The sequence below is a fragment of the Sander lucioperca genome, chromosome 22, assembly GCF_008315115.2.
Source record: "Sander lucioperca isolate FBNREF2018 chromosome 22, SLUC_FBN_1.2, whole genome shotgun sequence".
Lineage (NCBI taxonomy): Eukaryota > Metazoa > Chordata > Actinopteri > Perciformes > Percidae > Sander > Sander lucioperca.
In genome coordinates this window covers 27,327,345-27,349,145 of record NC_050194.1, presented here as the reverse complement: position 1 = coordinate 27,349,145, position 21,801 = coordinate 27,327,345, and the positions used below count along the sequence as shown (strand labels likewise).

At 41.5% G+C, this 21,801-nt stretch overlaps 1 protein-coding gene across 2 annotated transcripts in view; it reads left to right on the top strand.

Annotated features, from left to right (window-relative positions):
* Window positions 1-21,801, top strand: part of LOC116067423 (rho GTPase-activating protein 23-like) — an 89,972-nt gene that overhangs the window by 11,839 nt on the left and 56,332 nt on the right. Inside the window, exon 1 of one of the 2 annotated variants that reach the window (XM_035997436.1) lies at window positions 12,490-12,721. The exons of the other annotated variant lie outside the window; for it this stretch is intronic. Coding sequence (XP_035853329.1) covers window positions 12,668-12,721 — 54 coding nt within the window. The 5' untranslated portion in view covers window positions 12,490-12,667. Of the gene's footprint in view, window positions 1-12,489; window positions 12,722-21,801 lie in introns of those variants that run through there. 2 annotated transcript variants of the gene reach the window in all.

The following is a 21,801-nucleotide window of genomic DNA, read 5'->3' as shown; positions in this document are numbered from 1 at the left end:
TAAAGCAACAAACTGCACAACTGTTCAAATGATGCCGAGGTCTTGCCGCCACATCCTAACTTGGTTTGATAGGACGGGTAGCTTGGCTAATGCTCGCTCACGCTAGCAGAGGTTAGATAGACTGTAACTGACATGACTGAGGCAGTTCACTCCTCTCTGTTACACTATGTTTTAGCATGTAACGGAATAAAAGTTTCAATGGTTTTATCAAAAAAGTAAAAGAAGAAGCCAACACACCTCATCACAGGACATATTTGTTGGCTAAAGATTTTTGGAACTTTGGATTGAATGCTAAGCCAATTTCAGACATAGCATCATCGGCATGATTACATACAAAGTCAAAAGGATACAAAGTTAAATATAGACAGATTAGCGCTTGGCAGCAGAATCAAAATATTCACACTCATCCCAAGGTTTTATGACACTGGTGAATTTCTGAGACATCTATGTTGCTTGCAAGCTACAGATCCCTATGCAATTAGCTAACATGGCTATTCCGGTGGGCTACTTTCTGTGTTTACTTGCTGTCTAGTCTTGCGTAGCCAGACCTATCTCCACGGCACTGTGTCAGCGCTGGAGAAAGGTCCAGAAGCAGCCATTATCATTCTGGTATAGGGGAAGAAATGCTCTGGCTTGCTCTTATTTCTTTAAACCAATCGCAATCATCTTGGTTGGCACTAAGCCTCCGATGCAGCGACGGTGCGCTTGCAAAATGAAAAGCGAAGGTAGCGGAAGGGGAGAAGAATCCCGGCCAAAATAGTTGACCCACAGTCTGCATCCGGTGAGTCAGTGACTGAGAGACAAGCGTTTGAAATGATGGTTTAGCGCGAGTCCTCGTTTATACAAAGGAATATCTACAACGGAGGTGGTGAGTGCAAAGTTAGCATGACCCCTACAGTCACAGTAACCAAATATACCGCAATTTCCCTTCAACATCTGGGCAGTATGTGCTTTGGCAGCTTCAAATCTTGTTTTTGCTGACCTGCAGTACCCTGTACTGTAGTGATGTAGAATGGTACTCCAATGTGTATCTGTACTGTGTGACATCACTGTATGCCAGGTGTCCTACAGGTGCAACAGAGCTCACTTCTGACTGCAGCCAGCATCACTATGGGTGTGTTGAGTGAGTTAAAACAGTCTCAGAGAGGGCAGTTAAACACTGCTTCTCAGCTTAGTGTTCACTTAGAGAATCATGGGAAATGATGGGAAATTCAAGGGGCCATTATTACTGTGTCTGTGTAGACCTTTTTCATGGCAGACATGTTGACAAGTCATGATAGGAAAAGCACAGGTGTATTCTAACCATTAATGATGGCTGCATTCCACTTAGGAGAGGTCCTGGTATTGTTCATGCTGACTCACTGAAATAGCTCACTGGGACACTTGATGGAACTGAGCCATCGTTAAGGTTATCAATTTCAGCTGTGCTTTTCCTACTATGACAAGTCAACATGTCTGCTGTGAAAAAGGTCCATTTGGTGTCTTGCATTTTCTTTTATTGATTGAACACCTTCTGACTTCTGATCCAAAAAGGCACTATATGAATACATGTTGCTGGCTTATATTGTACTGTTATTACCACTGGTGGCTACGGTCAGCTAAAGTTACACTGTTTGTCTTTAAGCTTCCACAGCATGAAGGATTGTCTTCATCATTTCATCTCATATCATTGCTATTGGTGTGTTATAAATAAGTGTGTCCTTGCTGATACTCCTTTACTTGAGGTCTGACATCACACACCCCTGGGCTCATGTGTGACATCATCAGCGTGCTGCAATCTGCATGGCTCTCACCTGCAGCGGCTGATCGTGCCATCTGTGCACATACACACAACGTGTGTGTGTGTGTGTGTGTGTGTGTTTTGCTGCTCTGCTCTAGTTCATTCAGCTGTATCAGAGCTTTAAATAGAATGATGAAAGCCTTATTTCTGTGGTGTGTGTGTGTGTGTGTGTGTGTGTGTGTGTGTGTGTGTGTTTTGTTAGCTCTTGAACTGATAATAGGTTTCCTCCAGAGTGCATTTCCCCGAGGGTCCTCCAAAGAGAACATGTTACGTGTGTGCATATATATATATATATATATATAAAAAATATGGTAAAAAAAAATTAAAGTGGCCTGTTCTCTCTTGTCTCGTATGTCCTTAGTTGAAATGTTTTGTAAATGAGGCAGTTGTTCCTGAAGCTTGCACACACCTGCACTCATCCTCACTTTTGAGCTGAAATGGACTTTGCCATAGTAGTTCATTATTAAAGCGGTCATTTGATTCTGAAGTGGCCTCTTTATTTGGTTTTCATTTTGGATTTTAACCATTTATTGCTGTGGTGTTTTACACTGCACTCCCCACAGATTACACTGCTCCATGTATGGTCAAACATGGGAACAAAACAGGACGTCTAACGAGCAATGTAGCTATGTTTTCATCCACACGTTTTTATCCGAATTAGGTGATATCGAATGAAAAATGCCTTATGGAAACAGTAAAATTCGATTGAATTTCATGAATATCGACTCAAAGGAAATTCGTTCGGTCTCATCGGATTTTATCTTGATCGATATACGGCTTATGCGATAAACGCTGATGGAAACGTTATTTGCCGAATAAATAATGAATTACGATTAAGTTTTAGGTCATTTTATGGTTGCAACATGCCACAAAACGAAGAAGAAGTTTTAGTTCATTTCCGTCCAGTATTTCTGCTCTGTTTGCACACATGGCGGGTGTCAACAAAGACAGATGGAAGTGGACGAACGAGGAGACGAGAGACTTTTTGAATTCAATTTACGAGCAAAATATAGCGCTGTCGTTCCCACACCACAGGCCGCCTCCGTTGTCGTCGGGCATTTACGTGCATCTGCATCTGCATCATCATAGCAATGTGTTGATAGCGTCGTTGTTTTCCTATTACAGCTTGATATGTTGCTATCAGCTGGCACATAAGCACTATTACAACTTGTGCAATATTGATCATTTGTTGGTAGATGGCGCGATGTTCGCAAATGTTTGCTTGAATGTTGTTGATTCAGTGCGAAAATGAACGGAAACATCTTAAAATGTCTCAAATCAATTCGATATATACCAATTTGACCGGAAAACAGCATGTGACGTCATTACGCACAGGTTTTTATTCGCTTTAAAGCCGTTGGATGGAAACACACTTTAACCAGCTTTATTCGCATGAGTTTTTTTACCGAACTTCAGGTAATTCGATTGACAAGTGGATAGAAACTTAGCTATTAACTTCTAATGTAACCAACCGCTTTAACAACTAATGTGACTGTATCTTTAGTGACTAATTGGCTATTATGGATATGTTATGAGAACTGACAGAAGGACTGGGCGGATGGATAAACTCTTGTTTGTCAAGAACTATAAAACCTCCATCCACCTGTTTTGAATGTGCATTTTCCATTGGCACATAAAAAAACATGAGTGGAAAAATGTCCAAATATTGCAATGATTTGCATTTTCTTTTAAATGTGCGCAACATTTGGATGGAAACTCTGCTACTGCTCCTTGGATCTGTTTAGCCCCAGTGGTTATCATTGTTCATGCTTACTATCTAGTTTCTCTATAGCAGTTCAAACAAACGAGAAGATGATGTTAGAAAGAAGAATTAAAAGCTGTTATGAACTTGCTAGAGGTTAAATGTATCTACATATCACTACTGTATTACCTAGATGTGTCTAGAGTGAACATATCAATAGAGATTTGCAAAATTGCCGTTCAGAATGCCAATGTTGTGTATTATTGTTTTAATTAGTGTTATTTTTTATCCTAGCAGATGGTGGTGTGTACGTCTCGTTTGTTCTGTGCATGTGTTTCCTGTTGGCCTGTACACTAAAGTAATCCTGCGTGGTTATAAAATTAGACCAGTAACACGTGCTCTTTATTCACTTTAGTCTTCAGTTCCATTTGATCCATTCCTGTTTGTTAATATTGCTGGGGTTCAAAATTATCATTACATGCTGCAGATCAGTGGAGCGGTGACATTGCATCCATTTTTGGGGGGCTGCGGAGTGCGGGGAAATTTTATTGGATGGAGGGTCCATCAGACAATACCTTATATGGCCAAAAGTTCAGTTTACTTGTGTGATAGTGAAGTGATATAAGGGTTATCTTGGCTATAGTCTATATCCACGACGTTCCACTTCTGGGATTGCTCCGTTGCTGCCAGAAATTCCACCGGATGTACTTCTTTTCGGCCGGATGTCCGTCCCCTTCCTCTTTCTTTGTGTTGGTATTCTAAACTCTGGTGGATTTCTGAGGACTATGGTTAACTGCAACTCAGATCTCTGCAGGGTAAATCCAGACAGCTAGCTAGACTATCTGTTTAATCTGAGTTTTCTGTTGAACGATTAAAACTACCTTTGAACGTACACGTTCCACCAAAACAAGTTACTTCCCGAGGCTATTTTCCAGCGGCACCGTGGATCCGTCCGCCGCTTAGCGCTGCCCATGACGATTGTGATTGGTTTAAAGAAATGCCAATAAACCAGAGCATGTTTTTCTCCCATCCCAGAATGCTGTGTGGACTAGCCAGATCCCTCCTCCGCAGCGCTGTGGAGGAAGGTCTGGCAAAGCGAGACTATCTCGGCTGGGACTGAGACAAATCTATAACAGAAAGCCTGTGTTCCAAACTGAAGGTGAGGAGTTTGAAAGACATTGGTGTTTATCAGGCAGGGTCTAATGGAAATATACAATTGACTGCTTTATGGGACATGTAGGATTCAGTGTTTTTGAAACTTGACCCATACTTTGGACTATAAATCAGGATATGTCAGCCTCTACTAACTCAATGTTGACCCTTCTTTTTTTATTCTATCTCCTAATCCCCCAACTCAAACGTGTAAGTGCAATATCGTTAGAGATCGCTCTGAGATCAAAACAATAGCAACCTTCTTTAGTTCACAGCTTCTTATTAATATTTCCCGAAAGACGCCAAATATCAATGCTAGGTGGAAGAGAAGCTTGGACAGCTATTGTGAACACATTAAAAAAGTGAAAGCTGCATGTCTTAAACAGATTGTGACAAGATGTATTGGCACCAACCAGCGCAGCGTGAAACCTGCAGCGTCTCCACATTAGCACCAGGGTAACTTCCCATGACTAAGCCAATTGGCAGCAACAGTCCAAGCAGGAGCCTAGAAAGTAAATTGATCCTGAACCCACTCACCATCATAGCACCATGAAACCCTAAGTGCTTGTAATGTATTTAGTTGATGTGCAGGTAATGCACATGCATCAGTGCACCAATATAAAAATGGAAAGAAAATGCAACGCCCTTTACCAGTTCTCTTTTGTTTTGAATTAATACGATGTAATTACTCAAAGTTTTGTTTTTCCTCTGCAATGAAGTTAGGAAAGTGCTGTGAACCCTCCCAGAGATTGTATGTGTGACAGGATGCAGCGCAGGCCAGATAAGACTTACTTACTTGTGTGTGACTGTGTGGTGTGAGGGCGTACGTAGGAGCTGGTGAGCGTGGTGAGTAGTGATGGGGTTTAAATCCAGCAGATTAAGGCTGTTGTGTAATGGCATGTGGGCCTGTGCTTTGTGAGATTGGCATGTGCTCTCTGTGGGAATTAAATATATTCTTCCTATGGAGGAAATGGAGGCACTTCACTGCTCCACTAGACTCGCATTGCCCGACCTTCCTCCACAGTGCTGCGGAGGAGGGTCTGGTGAGTTCAAGGTGCAGTAGGTAAGACTTACAAAACTAACCTTCTGTCATATTTGCTGAAACTGACCCTATGTTCCAGTAGAACTACATGAAGCAGGTAATCCGGCTCCTCTAGCACCACCTACAGCCTGTAGTGAGAAATCCACAGCTCCCTGTTCAGATGCACCAATCAGGGCCAGGGGGGGTGTCTAACTGCATGTTAATCACTGCTCATGCACACACATTCATTCTCCCTTGTGGGGGGAGGGGCTTTGGAGACCGTTTTGGGCTTTAGCAGAAAGGGGGGAGGGACTGAGAAGTTGTCGATGTTCACATTTTTTGGCTAAGTCCTGGATCTTCACAATCCTACCTACAATCCTTTCACACAGCATTCCGGGATGGGAGAAAAACATGCTCTGGTTTATTGGCATTTCTTTAAACCAATCACAATCGTCTTGGGCGGCGCTAAGTGGTGCCGCTGCAAAATAGCCTCTGGAAGGAACTTGTTTTGGTGGAACGTGTACGTTCAAAAGTAGTTTTAGTCGTGCGAGAGAAAACTCAGATTGGACAGATAGTCTAGCTAGCTGTCTGGATTTACCCTGCAGAGATCTGAGGAGCAGTTAACCATAGTCCTCACAAATCCACCAGAGTTTGAATGAATGAATGAAGAAATTTATTTCAGACATATCAAAAATAAACCAAACAAAACATAAAAAAAAAATTAAGTTAAAAAAGCAAAACATTCAATAAACAATAAGTAACATTAGTTAAGGGACGTCCGGCCGAAAAAGAGGGACATCCGGCGACGCTATAGACTACTGCTCCACTGACAGCCAGGTGCCTGTTTGAAAGGAAAACTTTATTCATGGCCTAACCACATTTCCATTACATTTTTAATTAAGACAAATTGCGTTTAAAATAAGCGTATTAAAGCTTTAGTGTGTAACTTTTTGATATTAATGAACGTCCGTTACATTCAAGCCATTGCCAAATGAGTTGCTACAAAGCTAATTAAGACTATCCGCTCCACACAACTCTCTCTGGATTTCTCAGTGTGACTATGTTCAGAAGATTGTGGCGTCCGGTGACTTTCCCACGCAGAAACTAGAGTGAAGATAATGACCTCTTCTGAAGAGTCCATCATGTTTTTTTAATCCTCCGTGTCCTCCTTGGCTACTAGCCATTACTTAGAATTCCTCATGGGGGGCGACAGAAACTACGCACTATAGCTTTAAATAAATGAGATACATGTTAATTACTGAGCTTTAGCGTTGTTGGCAGACCTTACTTTACTACAGCGACAGGCTAGTTCTTTCCCCTTTCTCCCAGCCTTTATGCTAAACTAGGCTAAACCCCACCTGACTCCAGCTAGCTCAACTAGCCTGGCTCTCTACCCAAAGTAAAAAGCACATACCAACACTACTAAAGCTCATTTAATAACATGTTAAATCTTGTTTAATCATTTAATCCGTACACTATGAGAATGTAAAAATAACAGTTTTTTTAGTTTTGGGGGGTGTGTTACTATTTCTAGGCCAACAACAGTTTATCCATTCAGCCAGTACTTCTGTGTAGCATCTCTGGTTACATTTGCTTCCTTATTCCAGCTCAGATACAGTATAAGTATTGAATGCACAGACATGAGAGTGATAGTAATCTTCTCATCTCACTCAATCTTGTGACAGGATGTAAAATATGACAGGTCCTGCATTCACTGGGCAGAATGTGTACTTACCGCTGTTTAGAGGAGAAAGATTGAGTTTCTCTTTTAACACATTATGAGTCACTTCCCATGAGTGAAGAAGTGATACACATGTCTGTGGTCAGAGATGGGACACTTCTCTGAATCACTCCTACTTTGGGATTTTGACAACTTGACATTTTTAACTTTGATGAAACTTGTCATTTGCATGCAGCGATGTGTGTGGTCCTGCTGTGGCTGCAATGATGTGAAGTGATAGTTCTGTAAAAAAAAAAGAGCCTCGCTCTGAAACCACAGAGTTCTAATTCAATCTGCAATTTACATGTGTGATCAAGCCAGGACGTTCCAGTTAAAAGAAAAGTTACATGAGTGGGCCACTGATGCTGGAGAAGTCATGTACAATCATACACACATGTAGGGGAGGTGTGTGTGTGTGTGTGTGTGTGTGTGTTCTCGTTTAACTATATTCGTGGGGTCCAAAAACCGGGAATACAGTATACTTGTGGGGTCTGGACAGCTTTGTGGGGACAAAATGCTGGTTCCCACAACTTTAAAGGGCTGTTTGAGGGTTAAGACTTGGTTTTAGGATTAGGGTTAGAATTAGGTTATGGTTAGGGTGAGGGTAAGGGTTAAGGTTAGACATTTAGTTGTGATGGTTAAGGTTAGGGTAAGTGGCTAGGGAATGCATTATGTCAATGACGGGTCCCCACAAAGACAGTGAGACACATTACTTGTAACCCCTGTAGGGGAGCTGTGTGTGTGTTGCAAGTGGTGTATACATGAAATCTACAGTATCTTTGCACCGTATCTTTGTCTGTTCATCTGCCACTTGTACACAAAGTCTAGCTTGCATGTGTAGCCCAATTCATCCCTCTTTGTGACCAAAACAAGTCTTAACCTTTCATCGCCCTCTAGTGGTCACTTTGCACCACTGATTCTATCTATAGCTTCAGTGGTGAGGATTAGATGGATTAGATATTTAGCGAAATCTCCCCATGCTGCTGTAAAGAGACAGATGGGTGTTTCCCCCACCTGACCCCAACACACACACACACACACACACACACACACACACACACACACACACACACACACACACACACACACACACACACATACACACACACCAGCTTCTCTGTTGCTATGCCAAGCCACAGAATAGAGAGAGCGGTTTATTTAAGAGTTTAATTCCAAAATAAGATTGCAAGATCATTTTCATCCTATTTTTTATCCCTTTTTCTTTTATTTTATTTAAGGTATTTTAGATAGGTAAGAGTGGCAACATGTATTGCATAATTATTCTTTTGATTCTCTTTAATCTTATAATTATGGACCATAGTTTTTACATAGTTGAATTCAATATTTTATGGAGGTATAGTTCTAACAGATTTTGAATCCTAATATTGTTAATGAACTTGAAATAGCATTTTTGAAAATGAAAGCAGTCTTATTACGGTGGAGGTCACAGGAGAGCGACTGGGGAGGATGATGGGAGGATGTGGATGTTGGGTCTCCACAGGCCCCCTGCAGTGGGGATGAAACTCTTTTCAGAACAAGGCCAGATTAGTGCCTGCTTGCACACACACACACACACACACACACACACACACACACACACACACACACACACACAGACGATCAACACTTTCCACAACAATGTCTAGATTAAATCCTTACCAGCCTTGTTTTTATTGGAGCACAGTCAGGATAAAGGCCCTTAGGGCTGAACGCTGATTCGTGGTTTAAGACATTTTTTTGGAAACCCTTTGTTTGGTGATGTTTTGGCAGCAACAACTGCTGCTAATCTCCCCTGATCGGAGATTGGATACAGTATTTCCGATTAATCCCCAATCCTTTCGTCTGGGGTAATATTTGAATTGAAAAGACTAACCTGGGACCAACTGAGCAGGAATTCCTGAACATATAGCAATATATACTCAGCAAAAAAAGAAACATCATCTCACTTTCAACTGCTTTTATTTTCAGCCAACTTAACATGCATAAAACTTTGTAGGAACATAACAAAATTCAACTACTAAGAACTAAACTGAACAATGTTTCACAGACATGTGACTAACAGAAATGGAAAAATGTGTCCCTGAACAAAGGATGGTCAAAATCAAAAGTTGCAGAACGTTACAGGGAAGACATCCCCCTCCCTCATGTGGTCCCCTTCCTGCAGGCCCATCCTGACATGACCCTCCAGCATGATAATGCCACCAGCCATACCGCTCGTTCTGTGCACGATTTCCTGCAAGACAGGAATGTTAGTGTTCTGCCATGGCCAGCGAAGAGCCCGGATCTCAATCCCATTGAGCACGTCTTGGACCTGTTGGATCGGAGGGTGAGGGCGAGAACCATGCCCCCCAGAAATGTCCAGGATCTTGCAGGTGCCTTGGTGGAAGAGTGGGGTAACATCTCACAGCAAGAACTGGCAAACCTAGTGCAGTCCATGAGGAGGAGATGCACTGCAGTACTTAATGCAGCTGGTGGCCACACCAGATACTGACTGTGACTTTTGATTTTGACCATCCTTTGTTCAGGGACACATTTTTCCATTTCTGTTAGTCACATATCTGTGAATTTTTTTATGTTCATACAAAGTTTTACGCGTGTTAAGTTGGCTGGAAATAAAAGCAGTTGAAAGTGAGAGGATGTTTCTTTTTTTGCTGAGTATATAAAGATTGGGGCTCATTTAAGCAGTAGATATGTTTTCAAATCGTTCAGGATTTTAACTCAATTATTTTGCACTGACACAGGTGCCATGAGGTAGAAACTCAGTATATCTGCTGTCTGTCCCTAATGTATGGTTTTTCTGTTGCAGACTCTTTGAATAGTCTACAAAACAAAAATAGACTTTAATATTGGTCATTTGTAAATATAAGTACATTATTTGTGAAATAAACTGTTTTTTTTATTGATAGTTATACTAGGTATTAAAAATGAAATCACCCAGAAGTTCAATTCATCATTTCTGTGGATTTCTGTGAAATCGTGGTTTTATTTGAGTGGCCTTGCCTTGAGATTCCAGGCCTGATCGGGTTCTTCCTGTAGCCAATATCACATTGTGAGTTGACGGATTTCATTTCCTGATGCTCTAAAAACACGATAATGAATGAAATCAGACTTCAGTGGCGAGCAAGCGCGGACTGTAAAAGCATCCAACATCTCTATCTGACGTCATGATGTCAGATGATGTAAATTGGACCCGTGCTTACATAACGGAATTTAACCGTCCTCCACCATGATGCATGAGTGCATGCCATGTCATTCTGAAAAAGAAAAAAAACTAATCTGCAACGACTTTTTCAGGAATGGTGACACAGATTTTCTCAATGACAATTCATTAGTTTATTCTGTACACCATCATCTTCTCATCTCTTATCAAGTACACATTGGATGGTTTGTCCACATCAGTTTACATGAGTGTGTGTGTGTGTGTGCAGTGCTAGGCCAGTAGAGGGTGTACTGTGAGAGAGTGTACATCTAAAGTCTAAGCTTCTCTCTCTTCTCTTTCTCCTCTATTATTCTATGTCCTGCTATTACATAATAACTCTGTGTGTGTGTGTGTGTGTGAGAATATATGTAGATGTTTGCGCATGCTCTTTACTCTGTCCTGAGGGCACTGTCAGCCAGCATCAGCATTGGGGCTCTGTCTCTCGCTCCACTGACCACGAGTGCACACACACACACACACACGCACGCACGCACGCACGCACGCACGCACGCACGCACGCACACACACACACTCCTTCATGCATGACAATTCTACCATTACATTTCCAACACAGTCAGATAGTAAGACAAACTGACTAATAGGAATGAAACACATCCAAGTAAAAAAAATAATATAAAAAAAGTTGATACATACAACAAACAATCATGGTGGATATATGAACTAACTCAGGAAGGGAAACCTGATCCCGGTGTTAAAGTCCTGTGCTTTGTACATCCACAGTCCATCCTGACCACTTCACTAGTTTTGTGCAGTAGGTAGATGGAGCACTTCCCTTTATAAAAAAAATATAACAGCAACAATAATAATAATAATAATAATCTAGGCAGCAGTATATTTCCTTACAAAATATATGTCAGTACAATTAAATTCATGTCATGCTTACTGTCTGTTCCCCTTACAAAGCTGAAAACCTGAGGTGACAGAGCCTTTGAAAGGGTGGCTCCTAGACTGTGGAACGCTCTGCTCTGCCTCAACATTTAAAAGCAGCGGCCTCTGTTGATATTTTTAAAAAGCAGCTAAAGACACCCAAATGAAAATGTGTTGCTGGAGCAGGAGAGTGCAGGGGCTTTACCGTTTGGAGTCGAGATCCTTATGACAGAACAGGAAACTGATATGAGAAGGCATGTTCTAACAGTAAATACTGTCCATTGATTTACATTATTGGCATGCTGACAGAGCAACTCACCCTGTGTGTGTGTGTGTGTGTGTGTGTGTGTGTGTGTGTGTGTGTGTGTGTGTGTGTGTGTGCGCGCGCGCGCGCTTGTTTTACTATATTCGTGGGGTCCAAAAACCGGGGAATACAGTATACTTGTGGGGTCTGCACAGCCTTGTGGGGCCCAAAATGCTGGACCCCACAATGTTAAAGGGCTGTTTGAGGGTTAAGACTTGGTTTTAGGATTAGGGTTAGAATTAGGTTATGGTTAGGGTGAGGGTAAGGGTTAAGGTTAGGCATTTAGTGGTGATGGTTAAGTTTAGGATAAGGGACTAGGGAATGCATTATGTCAATGACGGGTCCTCCACAAAGATAGTGAAACGTGTGTGTGTGTGTTTACGTTTGTGAAAAAAAAAGTGTCAGGCACTGCTATTGATAATATAACGTACGTAGTCCACTACTTCATGGTAAAGGGCAACATCCTTAATGTTAGTGTTTCCATTTTTATAACGGGTTTCAAACTATATTGTAAGTGGTTTATTGCATTCACATTTCATGATTAATGTGTTCAAGGTGTCTGACATTTCTGTCAAAACATGATCTTTTTTTTAGATATGGAAAAGTCAGTGTAGAAGAGTTATGCTGGGGTTCTTTCAAACTAAAGGTGCTCTTTTACGCTTTTATTTTGAAGTCCAATTTTCCAGATTTCCGGTACCATTGTATGGAGTACGACGCTGCTCGTAGCGGGACTGTTTACGTTGTGGAGAGAGGGCGAGGAGGACAGTTCAGTCTGTAACGTACAGAAGCCGCTGCCAACGACGGGACCTGAGAGAAAACACGGCTGTCCACAATGTCGACAACAGAGTAGTTTGATACCATTTCTCTGTTCGGTTTACACATACCAGACACTGAGAACCCAATGAATGGAGTTACTTTTTGCCTTGTTGGAATTCCACCTCACTCAGACACTGAAGTAAGTCAAAACCGAATATACTGAATATACCGCTCTGTGTTCACTCTTCTCTCACTCATGACCATGACCGAAAGTATTTCCCGTTTTATATCATGAAATTGTTTATTTTTTATTTTTTTTTATTCTGCTGCAGTTTTTGTTTCCTCTTGTAAATTGCATTTTGTCCCCTCGGGTGCCAACAACCCTATATAAGCTAAACGTATCTTCGAGGTACCTATCGTCACTAGCTAAAAGTGTAACGTTATGCTATTTTAGCTTTTAATACGCGAGTCAGTGTTACGTAGTAAAGCGTTTGGCAGTCTGCGTAACGCAAACAAGCCTTTTACACGGCTGTTAGGCATTTTCCCACATTTGCGTCCTAGTCAGGATACGTGTCAGTTAAAGTGAGTTGTTCACACTGCACCCCAGTATTCATATAACTTACCTAGCGTCAGCGTGCATCTCTCACACACCCTGTAAGTCTTGGGACTGTGTTTTTGAAGATGTTCTCGTGCACTTGTCCATGTCTTATGCAACTTGTCAAATTCCCCAGCTTGAAAACAAAAGTGCAGGCTGCAGGCTATTCAATCTCATAATGTTAAACCACAAATAAGTGATGACTTCAAGTTAGAGCTGGGCGATATGGAGAAAATAAAATATCACAATATCTTTGACCAAATACATTGATATCGATATTGCATTGAGTTGACTATTGGCCCTTCACAAAATATTCACACAGTGACATTCTGTCATCAGTAATGTGAATATAATGACTAAGTGGTAAAAGGCAAATAATAAAACAGCTAAAACAGTCAAAAAATGACATCACTTTACTGTAATGTAGCCTTTAAAATCAGGAAAAGACAACACTATCATATGATATCCAAAATCTAAGACGATATCTAGCCTCATATATAGATATTGATATAATATCGATATATTGCCCAGCCCTACTTCAAGTGCACTGCTTTGTTTGAAAGCAGAGAGAGGCAAATGCTACACTATAAACTACAACACAGATCTATCAACAATATTCAGATGTGATTCAAATTCAGAGTCATGTCTTTCACACAACTTGTTTTTTTTAAACTAGCGGATCATATGCATTCTGCAAATAACTGAATAATTCCTTCATGGTTTCAGAGAATGCAGTACATATTTGTGTTGTGACAGTTTTACATTCCCCCATTTGCAGAGATGAGGTACGGGTGGGTGGGCAGAGAGACAATAAGAAATTGGTCTGGAATGCATGCATTTCCATATGCCAGCCCACATATGCAGTGACAGAAGGCACATTGTAGCCATTAGTCCTCTCTCACTGGAGGAAAATGCATTCAAATTTGACACACTACTTCAGAAATATCTCCCTAACAATCACAACAAGCATGTGAATTGAATTTACCAGTGTGTATTCAAAAGGGTTGTTACTGATCATGATTCTGACATTTTTTCTCCCATCACTTTGATCACTCCCATAACACAGTTTCCATATTGCTCCCAGCTTATTACTGTGGGATTGTGTCATGGCCCAGCTAGCATCAGGGCCATGGGTCATACATCAGTGATAATCGTCATTAATAGTGAATTTACAAATGAAAGTGACAATCTGTGTCATTTTCATATAGGAGTAATTATGTAAATGTGAAAGTGGGTCAGTTTAAAGCAGATTTCAGTGTGTCTCCCCCCCCCCCCAGAAAAGTTGTTTAGCCCTGTGGCAAGTGTCTTTTTGTGACGAGGGCCCGGCTGGGGCCAGTCACAGACTGATGGCAGCATTCATGTAGAGGCCAGTAGATTCTGTGATAACACAATCATGGATAGAATCGCAAAATTCTGAATTTAAAAAGCTATGACAGGTTCCATAGGGCCCTACATTTAGTCAGTGCTGAAAGCTAACCGGACATTTGAAAATATGACCACGTCTGAGTTTCCAACCGAGCCGCCACGCTGTAACTGTTAGGGGTGTCACGATTCTCCAAATCCTCGATTTGATTACATTTTCGATTCTAAGGTCACGGTTCGATTCTCGATTTTTACTTTTTTTTTTTTTAAAGTACAGGTTGCTTTAAAATAAATATGTACTACACTACTCAGGCTTATGCGTTGTCAGTTCCAAATAAGCATGTGGTTGTTGTTACACGTTCTGTCCGCCAGAGGGACTTCCAACATCAGCCTGGCCTTGAAGGAGACCTACGTCACGGCGCATTGCATTTCTGGCATGCCGTATATATGGTACACGCATATATATATATATATATATATATATATATATATATATATATATATATATATATATATATATATATACACATAGCAGAGCTTGCAAACTGGCTTTTTTTCCCAGTGAGTTATGTCGACAACGCGAACGTTGTCAACATAACTCACTGGAAATCCAAAATACTTCCACATCGGCGACTTCAGTGAAAGAGGAGGGGGTTCAAGTTCTGTCGATGGGTCTCCTGCATCTGCAGTTGCCATGCTAACCTTTGACTGGCTGCAGCTAAGTTAGAGGAGGTTGACTCGCAGAACTTCAACACGTGTGTGTTTTTTTCCGCTTGGCAAGCCGACCGGACGTGACATGGGGGCGTGGCAGCATCAACGATTCCATTTTTTTTATCTGTAGTTCGAGATTGTGACTTAATTTCAGTCGATTTCAAATTAAAATCGAAGTCGTGACACCCTTAGTAACTGTAGTTTCATAAACATCTTAAAAATGCATTTAAAAAATATTCCCAGTGGCTTAGTCCTGGTGGTGGGGGGGGGGGCAACGTAGGCCCGGTGTGCCACCAGGCTTCTAATACACTGGGGGAAACCCTGGATTTATAACATGTTAGGTAGCAGTTTTACTGATGTAGGGTCTTTTTTCCCGGACATATAAAGTAGCCTCTCTCGTTAGTTACTTTCATCCATCCATCCATTTTCTGTCACTTATCTGGGGCCAAGTCACAGTGGCAGCAGGGTAAGCGATGTAGTCCCAACGTTTTCCAGCTCCTCCTGGGGTTCCTGAGTTGTTCCCAAGCCAGAGGAGGTATATTATTGATCCTCCATGTTCTGGGTCTAACCTGGGGTCTCCTACCAGTTGGACGTACCCATAAAACCTCTAAAGGAAATAAAACAGGCCTGTAAGATGGCTCCTAGGCGGAGGCCAAGTCAAAAATGTTACTGATATGTTACAAGTTCCTATGTAGTTAGATTGCTGTAGTGACCCTAAACATGACTCAATGTCATGAATCTGACATGGACGTTCCATGAAATGTAGGATTAAGAAGAGTTAGGAAAAATAAGCTTTCTGCAATACCTCTTCCATACTTCCATGTTTTTCAGATGTACGGTATAGGGCTGAATTCACCTAAGGTGTGCTTCAGCCTTCTCTTCATCCAAAGCAAGTACTCGACTTTATGCTGACCCATATGGAGCCGACTGCTGACATTTTTACTCCCGCGGATATTCCATATCATAGCAACCAGACTTAACAAAGGCGCCTCAGCTTAAAAAACGCTGCGCCTCCAAAGCACTCTACCACTCCCAGCTGGGTGTTTTTAGAAGAGCGCCTGGCATTTTCAGCTGGAAAAAAATTCTTCGGTGTAGAGCTGCACAATTAATCACAATTGTATCCAAATTGCAATATGGAATAGTGCAATTTCCATATGGCAGGGGGGCGCAATATTTGTTAATGGCAAAATATGTGTCAAACCATTCTGAATGAAGTATGGTGGTGCTGCAGAGACATCCCAGCCTACAAATCCTATCCTACAGACTAAAGAAAAAAATCTTTGTTTGGTACAGATCCTTGCAAAAATCACACTATAATAGGGGTGTAACGGTACGCAAAAATCACGGTTCGGTACGTACCTCGGTTTTAAAGTCACGGTTCGGTTCATTTTCGATACAGTAAGGGAAAGAAATACAAACATTAAACTGCAGGTTGTTTATTACGATAAACTTTTTTAACAATTTGTTTACACTTTTTAAAACACTTTTTAATAAAATATAATAAATAATATATATATATATATAAATAAAATAAAAAAAGAATAAGAAATAAAATACTGCTGCAAAGTTCTCCCCTAAATAAAATATTCTCAGTCTCAAACCAATATCACATAATAAAATATAATGAAAAATATAAATAAATAACTATGGATTACAGTGGTTAGGGTTAGCGTGCGTCTGAATTACGGTCGTTTTCTTCCTTGTGGTAGTGATGTTCACACTCGCGTGATGCCTTTTCAAGTGCGTTAACAAGTTTGAAGTGTTGCCAGAAACATACCCGATCATTCCTGAGCAACGTCGGCACACTGCTTTCATCTTATCGACTAGTCTTTGTCCGTTGACGTATTTCACTGGGAAACCGAAGCGTCCCAAACAGGAGACCTTAATGATATGGGTGGCTCTTCAATGTCTCAATGTCTCTTTCAAGTCTATGGGCTTGTCTGCATTGGCCATGACGCTAGCTAGCGAGAGGCTGGGCTAAAGCGTGCCGTGTATGTTGTACAGCGCGCGGTGTGTGATTATTATTTTTTTCCCCAAACCTCTTCAGCGGAAATCCCGCCCTGCAGTCGATTTCATTGGTTTAGGTTAAAGTGACGGCGGGTAGGTTTAGAGATCAGTGTTGATGATGACCAATGAAAACTTTAGAATCAGCTGCAGGGCGGGATTTGCGCTGAACACGGAGATTTCAGCCACTTAATATGTTCGTGTGGAAACACGAAAATTGACCTGTGTTCCGCACACAAAAGATTGCATTTGGTGCACATGCGCACCGTACCGAAAGCCCTGTACCGAAACGGTCCAGTACGAATACACGTACCATTACACCCCTACACTATAATCATTGTAATTTCTTTCAATGTTAATACATTTCAATGAAAATGATGAATGATGATGAATACGATGATGAATGATACAAAAACAATCATTCCCTCCAATATCGTGAATCATATCGAATCACAGTATCAGTCAAAATAATTGTAATTAGATCTTTTCCTCATATCGTGCAGCCCTACTTCGGTGGACAGGCAACATTATGTAAATAACACCAGCACTTGTCCAACCAATGAGAATTTAATTGTACAAGAGCATCTGGACCGACCAATCGACCAACCGACCTGGAGACGGCAGCCCTAGTACCAGACTGATCTCATGAAGTGGCGTATGAATGACACGCCAATTCGTATTCCATTATTGGCGTGTTATCAAGACGCATACTCGCTTTTTAGCGTGTTTATCAATGTCGTTCGGCCTCCGTTGACTTACATTACCTTGCGATTATGTGTGGATTTACACCGTAGCGAGTAGTATGAAAGGGCAAAAATCCACCTAGGGAGGTTGGTCGGGGGGGAGGATGTGTCAAACACAGGACTTTCACCCAGGAGACCGGGGATCGGGTCCCGCGTGTCACGTTTCCTAAACCCAACCGTCGCTTTCTTCTTTTACTAAAGCCAACTCCGTTGTTCTTTTCCTAAACCCAACCCGCGTGTCACGTTTCCTACCACGTTTTCCTTCCAACCGTAGCTTTCTTCTCACGATAACATGGCAAGTGGCGATAACACGGCAAACTTGGTGTGTATGTTTACGTCCGCTGTATACAGCGTAGACATACACGCGGATAGCTCAAAATGCGTGCAGATAACACGCCACTTGGCTTTAGAAAGTGGGTGTGTATGTTTACGCGAAGTCATGATGTCACGTTGCTAGTACGGTAGCACTATAACATTATTTTAAAATGAGGCAGTTTCTGTAGAAACAAGTTCCTCATCACACTGTTAATGACCATTAGCTGTATTCTTTATACATTCATGTTTAGTATAGTCATCCTACTATGCCACTATTTCCATTTAAATGTCTGGGTTATCTAAGGCCCCCCCCCCATCAGATTCTGTGTGTTCAGTCGAGCAGGCTCCTCTTGCCTTATATGTCCTGTATCAGGCTGCACAGTGTTGCCCTTAGCCCAGTAAGGGCTAATTAGTTTGTGCTGATTTCACTTCACAGGATCAAATAAGTAAAACAGAGGCATTTCTCTTTCACAGCAGGTACTGGAGTTTTAGAATAGGCCTATTAGTTTTGTAAAGACATTTCCTCGCTTTCAAACCTCTTTCCACAAAGCTTTGTCAAATGTTGTCATCATGTAGAAATCATGTCAGCCTTTAATCAGAATCAGAATACTTTATTGATCTCCTCAGGGAAATGATTTAGTTGCAGTTGCTCACAGTCAAATTCAAGGTAAAATAAGAGTAAGAAAGGAGCAAGTCAATAAGTGTATAAAGTAACATAGCTACAATAAGAAATACATAAACACTTTAAGTAGAAGTAAGTGAGATTAGGTTACAAGTAAGATTAGGTGAAACTGTACTGTACAAATTCTATTGTAGTGCAGTGTCAACATACTGTAAATAGTACTCGTGAACATAAATACAGTACGAACATAAATAAGTACAGTGTGAATATAAGTAGCAGAAGTGAATAAATAACATCTGTACATGTAGCTGATAAATGATTGCACCAAGTTATTATTGTACATAATTATATAATATAATTATATATAATGTGATTTGGAGATATGGCACTTTTCCTTGATTGATCCTTGATTGATTGATTGTAGCAAATGTTACTGACCCCTACAGCGGAGGGTCATATGCCGTGTCTCCAGTGTGTGTACGGCTCTGCTCGACTCAATTCACTTTATTTGGTACCAGTACTTTTCTCTTTTCGGTTTCCACTGCAGATATGTAGGCGGGATTCTCAGCTGATCGGCAAAGCGACGCCACATGGAACTGCTAATGAAAAACGCAAAAAATGACCATTCTAATGTGTAACAAACTAAACTGCTTGATGGAAACGTGACTTTAGTTCATGGACCCAACAGCGAAACATGGAGATAGTCAAGATGTAGTGAGCATCTGTACCAGGCCAGCACTCCTAATGCATGGAGCCTTTTTAGCCCTATGAAAGAGTCGTTCTAATGGAAAAGAGGGATGAGAGGATTTAGTCTGATGGCCGTAACAGTTCCATTAGAACTGTGAGTGCTGAAGCAGTTGGCTAATGCTGACTGATTGCTAGGTTAGGTTACATACTGGGAAAAAAACATTAGCTGTGATCAATATACTTTCAGTCATTTTTATTGATGTATTGGTTACATACATTTGTGAACTTATATTGACAGATTGATTTTTTTTTGTCTCTGTTTTTTTCTATTTATTTTATTCAGATTATTTATCTGTTTCCTTACCTCTTGGCCTGTCTCTGTGCTGTAGGAACATAAATTAAGTCTTATCTCATCCTATGTCATATATTTGTTCTCTACTCCTGTTTTTTTTTACTGTTACAACTGTAGTTTTTGTTGCATATATAATACTTAACAGCTTGTCAGCATCATTAAATTAGCTTGTCCCTCTCGCTCTTCCTGTCCCGCAAATACTCTCTGAGTGTAATGCTTTTGGGTTGAACATGGTAAAGGTTCTCTCTGGTAATTTCAGTTTGGGTCATTGTAAAGAACACGGACTGTTGCCATGAGTTTAGCAACTAAACTCAAAGCTGTAAATAGCCACACTATAGTTTTCACGACACCATCTCTCGATCTCTTTCAGTCTACATCCTGTGCACTGCTAACTTAACTTCGACTTCACTGCTGAGAAATACTAATTGTATGTCAATAATACATTGAAATACGGCAGTAAGGCAGTTGGGCCATTTCTGTGTGGAGCGTCTATGTTCTTCTCAGTTTCCTGCCACAGTCCAAAGACAAGACGTCAGTTGGAAACTTTAATGTTAGTGTCAATGTTTTGTCTAACCAAAGTAGTGTGTTTGCACGGACATAGACTGTCCAGGGTGTACACTGCCTCTCACGCACGGCATGTTGGGAAAGGCAATCCTGCACTGGATAAGCAGGTATAGTGAATGGAAGGATGGACTGTCCAGCAGGAAGATGGTAATCATCTATCATATACAAAGTTCATCATTTTGCCACTTGGTACAATTATAATAGCAGTGAAAGGAGGTTGACATGACACATGGTATTGCGTCTCAGTATCTGCTAATGGTAGAAGTTCAGTACAATCAGCAGCAGTGAAGACATTTGCTCGGAAAAAGCAATATCGCTAATTGACCTCCCCCATTACAATGATAGAGTGTCCCTGTAATAAGAAGCACTTACCTAACTTACATTAGGCAGCGGCTGTGTGTGTGTGTGTGTGTGTGTGTGTGTGTGCGTGTGTGTGTGTGTGTGTGTGTGTGTGTGTGTGTGTGTGGCAGGCTGATAAAAAGTGAAAGGGAGCGCATTGCCTGCTTCAGATGGGTAACGGTCATTGTTGTGATTGTGTTTCTTTTCAGCCTTGGAGGCTTGTCTCTGTACTGTATGTATGGCAGAAAGGGGGCTGTAAAGTGGGGTGTGTATGTGTGTGGGGCAGGGGGGTGGACAGGCTGAGACATGCTGTGAAATGTGTGACAATGGAGCTCTGTTAAGCTGTGTGTACTGCATGTTTGTGTGTGCGTGTATGTGTGAGTGTGCAGAGAGGAATGATGTGGGTAGATCCTGTGTGGGTCAAGGTTGAAAGGTCCGACACGAGGCCAGTACAGCCTTGTTCAATGCTGATGGTTACCACCCAAACCCATGGGGGAAGTGTGTGTGTGTGTGTGTGTGTGTGTGTGTGTGTGTGTGTGTGTGTGTGTGTGTGTGTGCAGTGTACTTTGCACACACTGAACCATTCTTCTTCTTCCGACAGGTGGGCTGCTCAGGAATGTGTCAATGAAAGAGTGTTGGCTATTACACTGCAACAATGGAATGATGTGTGTGTGTCTGAGAAAGAGTAAAGCAGGTAAAAGTGCAACAGACAAAATTCTGTTTATTCATTTAGAGCTGGATGGAAAGAGATCTAGGAAACAGTTAAAATCAGAAAAAGTGAAAAAAGAGTTAGCTGTGCTCAGGAGGGATCAGGTGTGGTCCAATTACTGCTGCTGTCCGCTCTTAACGTGTGTGTGTGTGTGTGTGTGTGTGTGTGAATGTGTGTAAGCTCCAGCTGGATCTCTGGGGGAGGGTCTGTCCCCATCTGGGCACCCAGCTGCTGCCCTGTGCTGTTGGGATCAGGCGCCTCAGTGCAGCCCGGCCA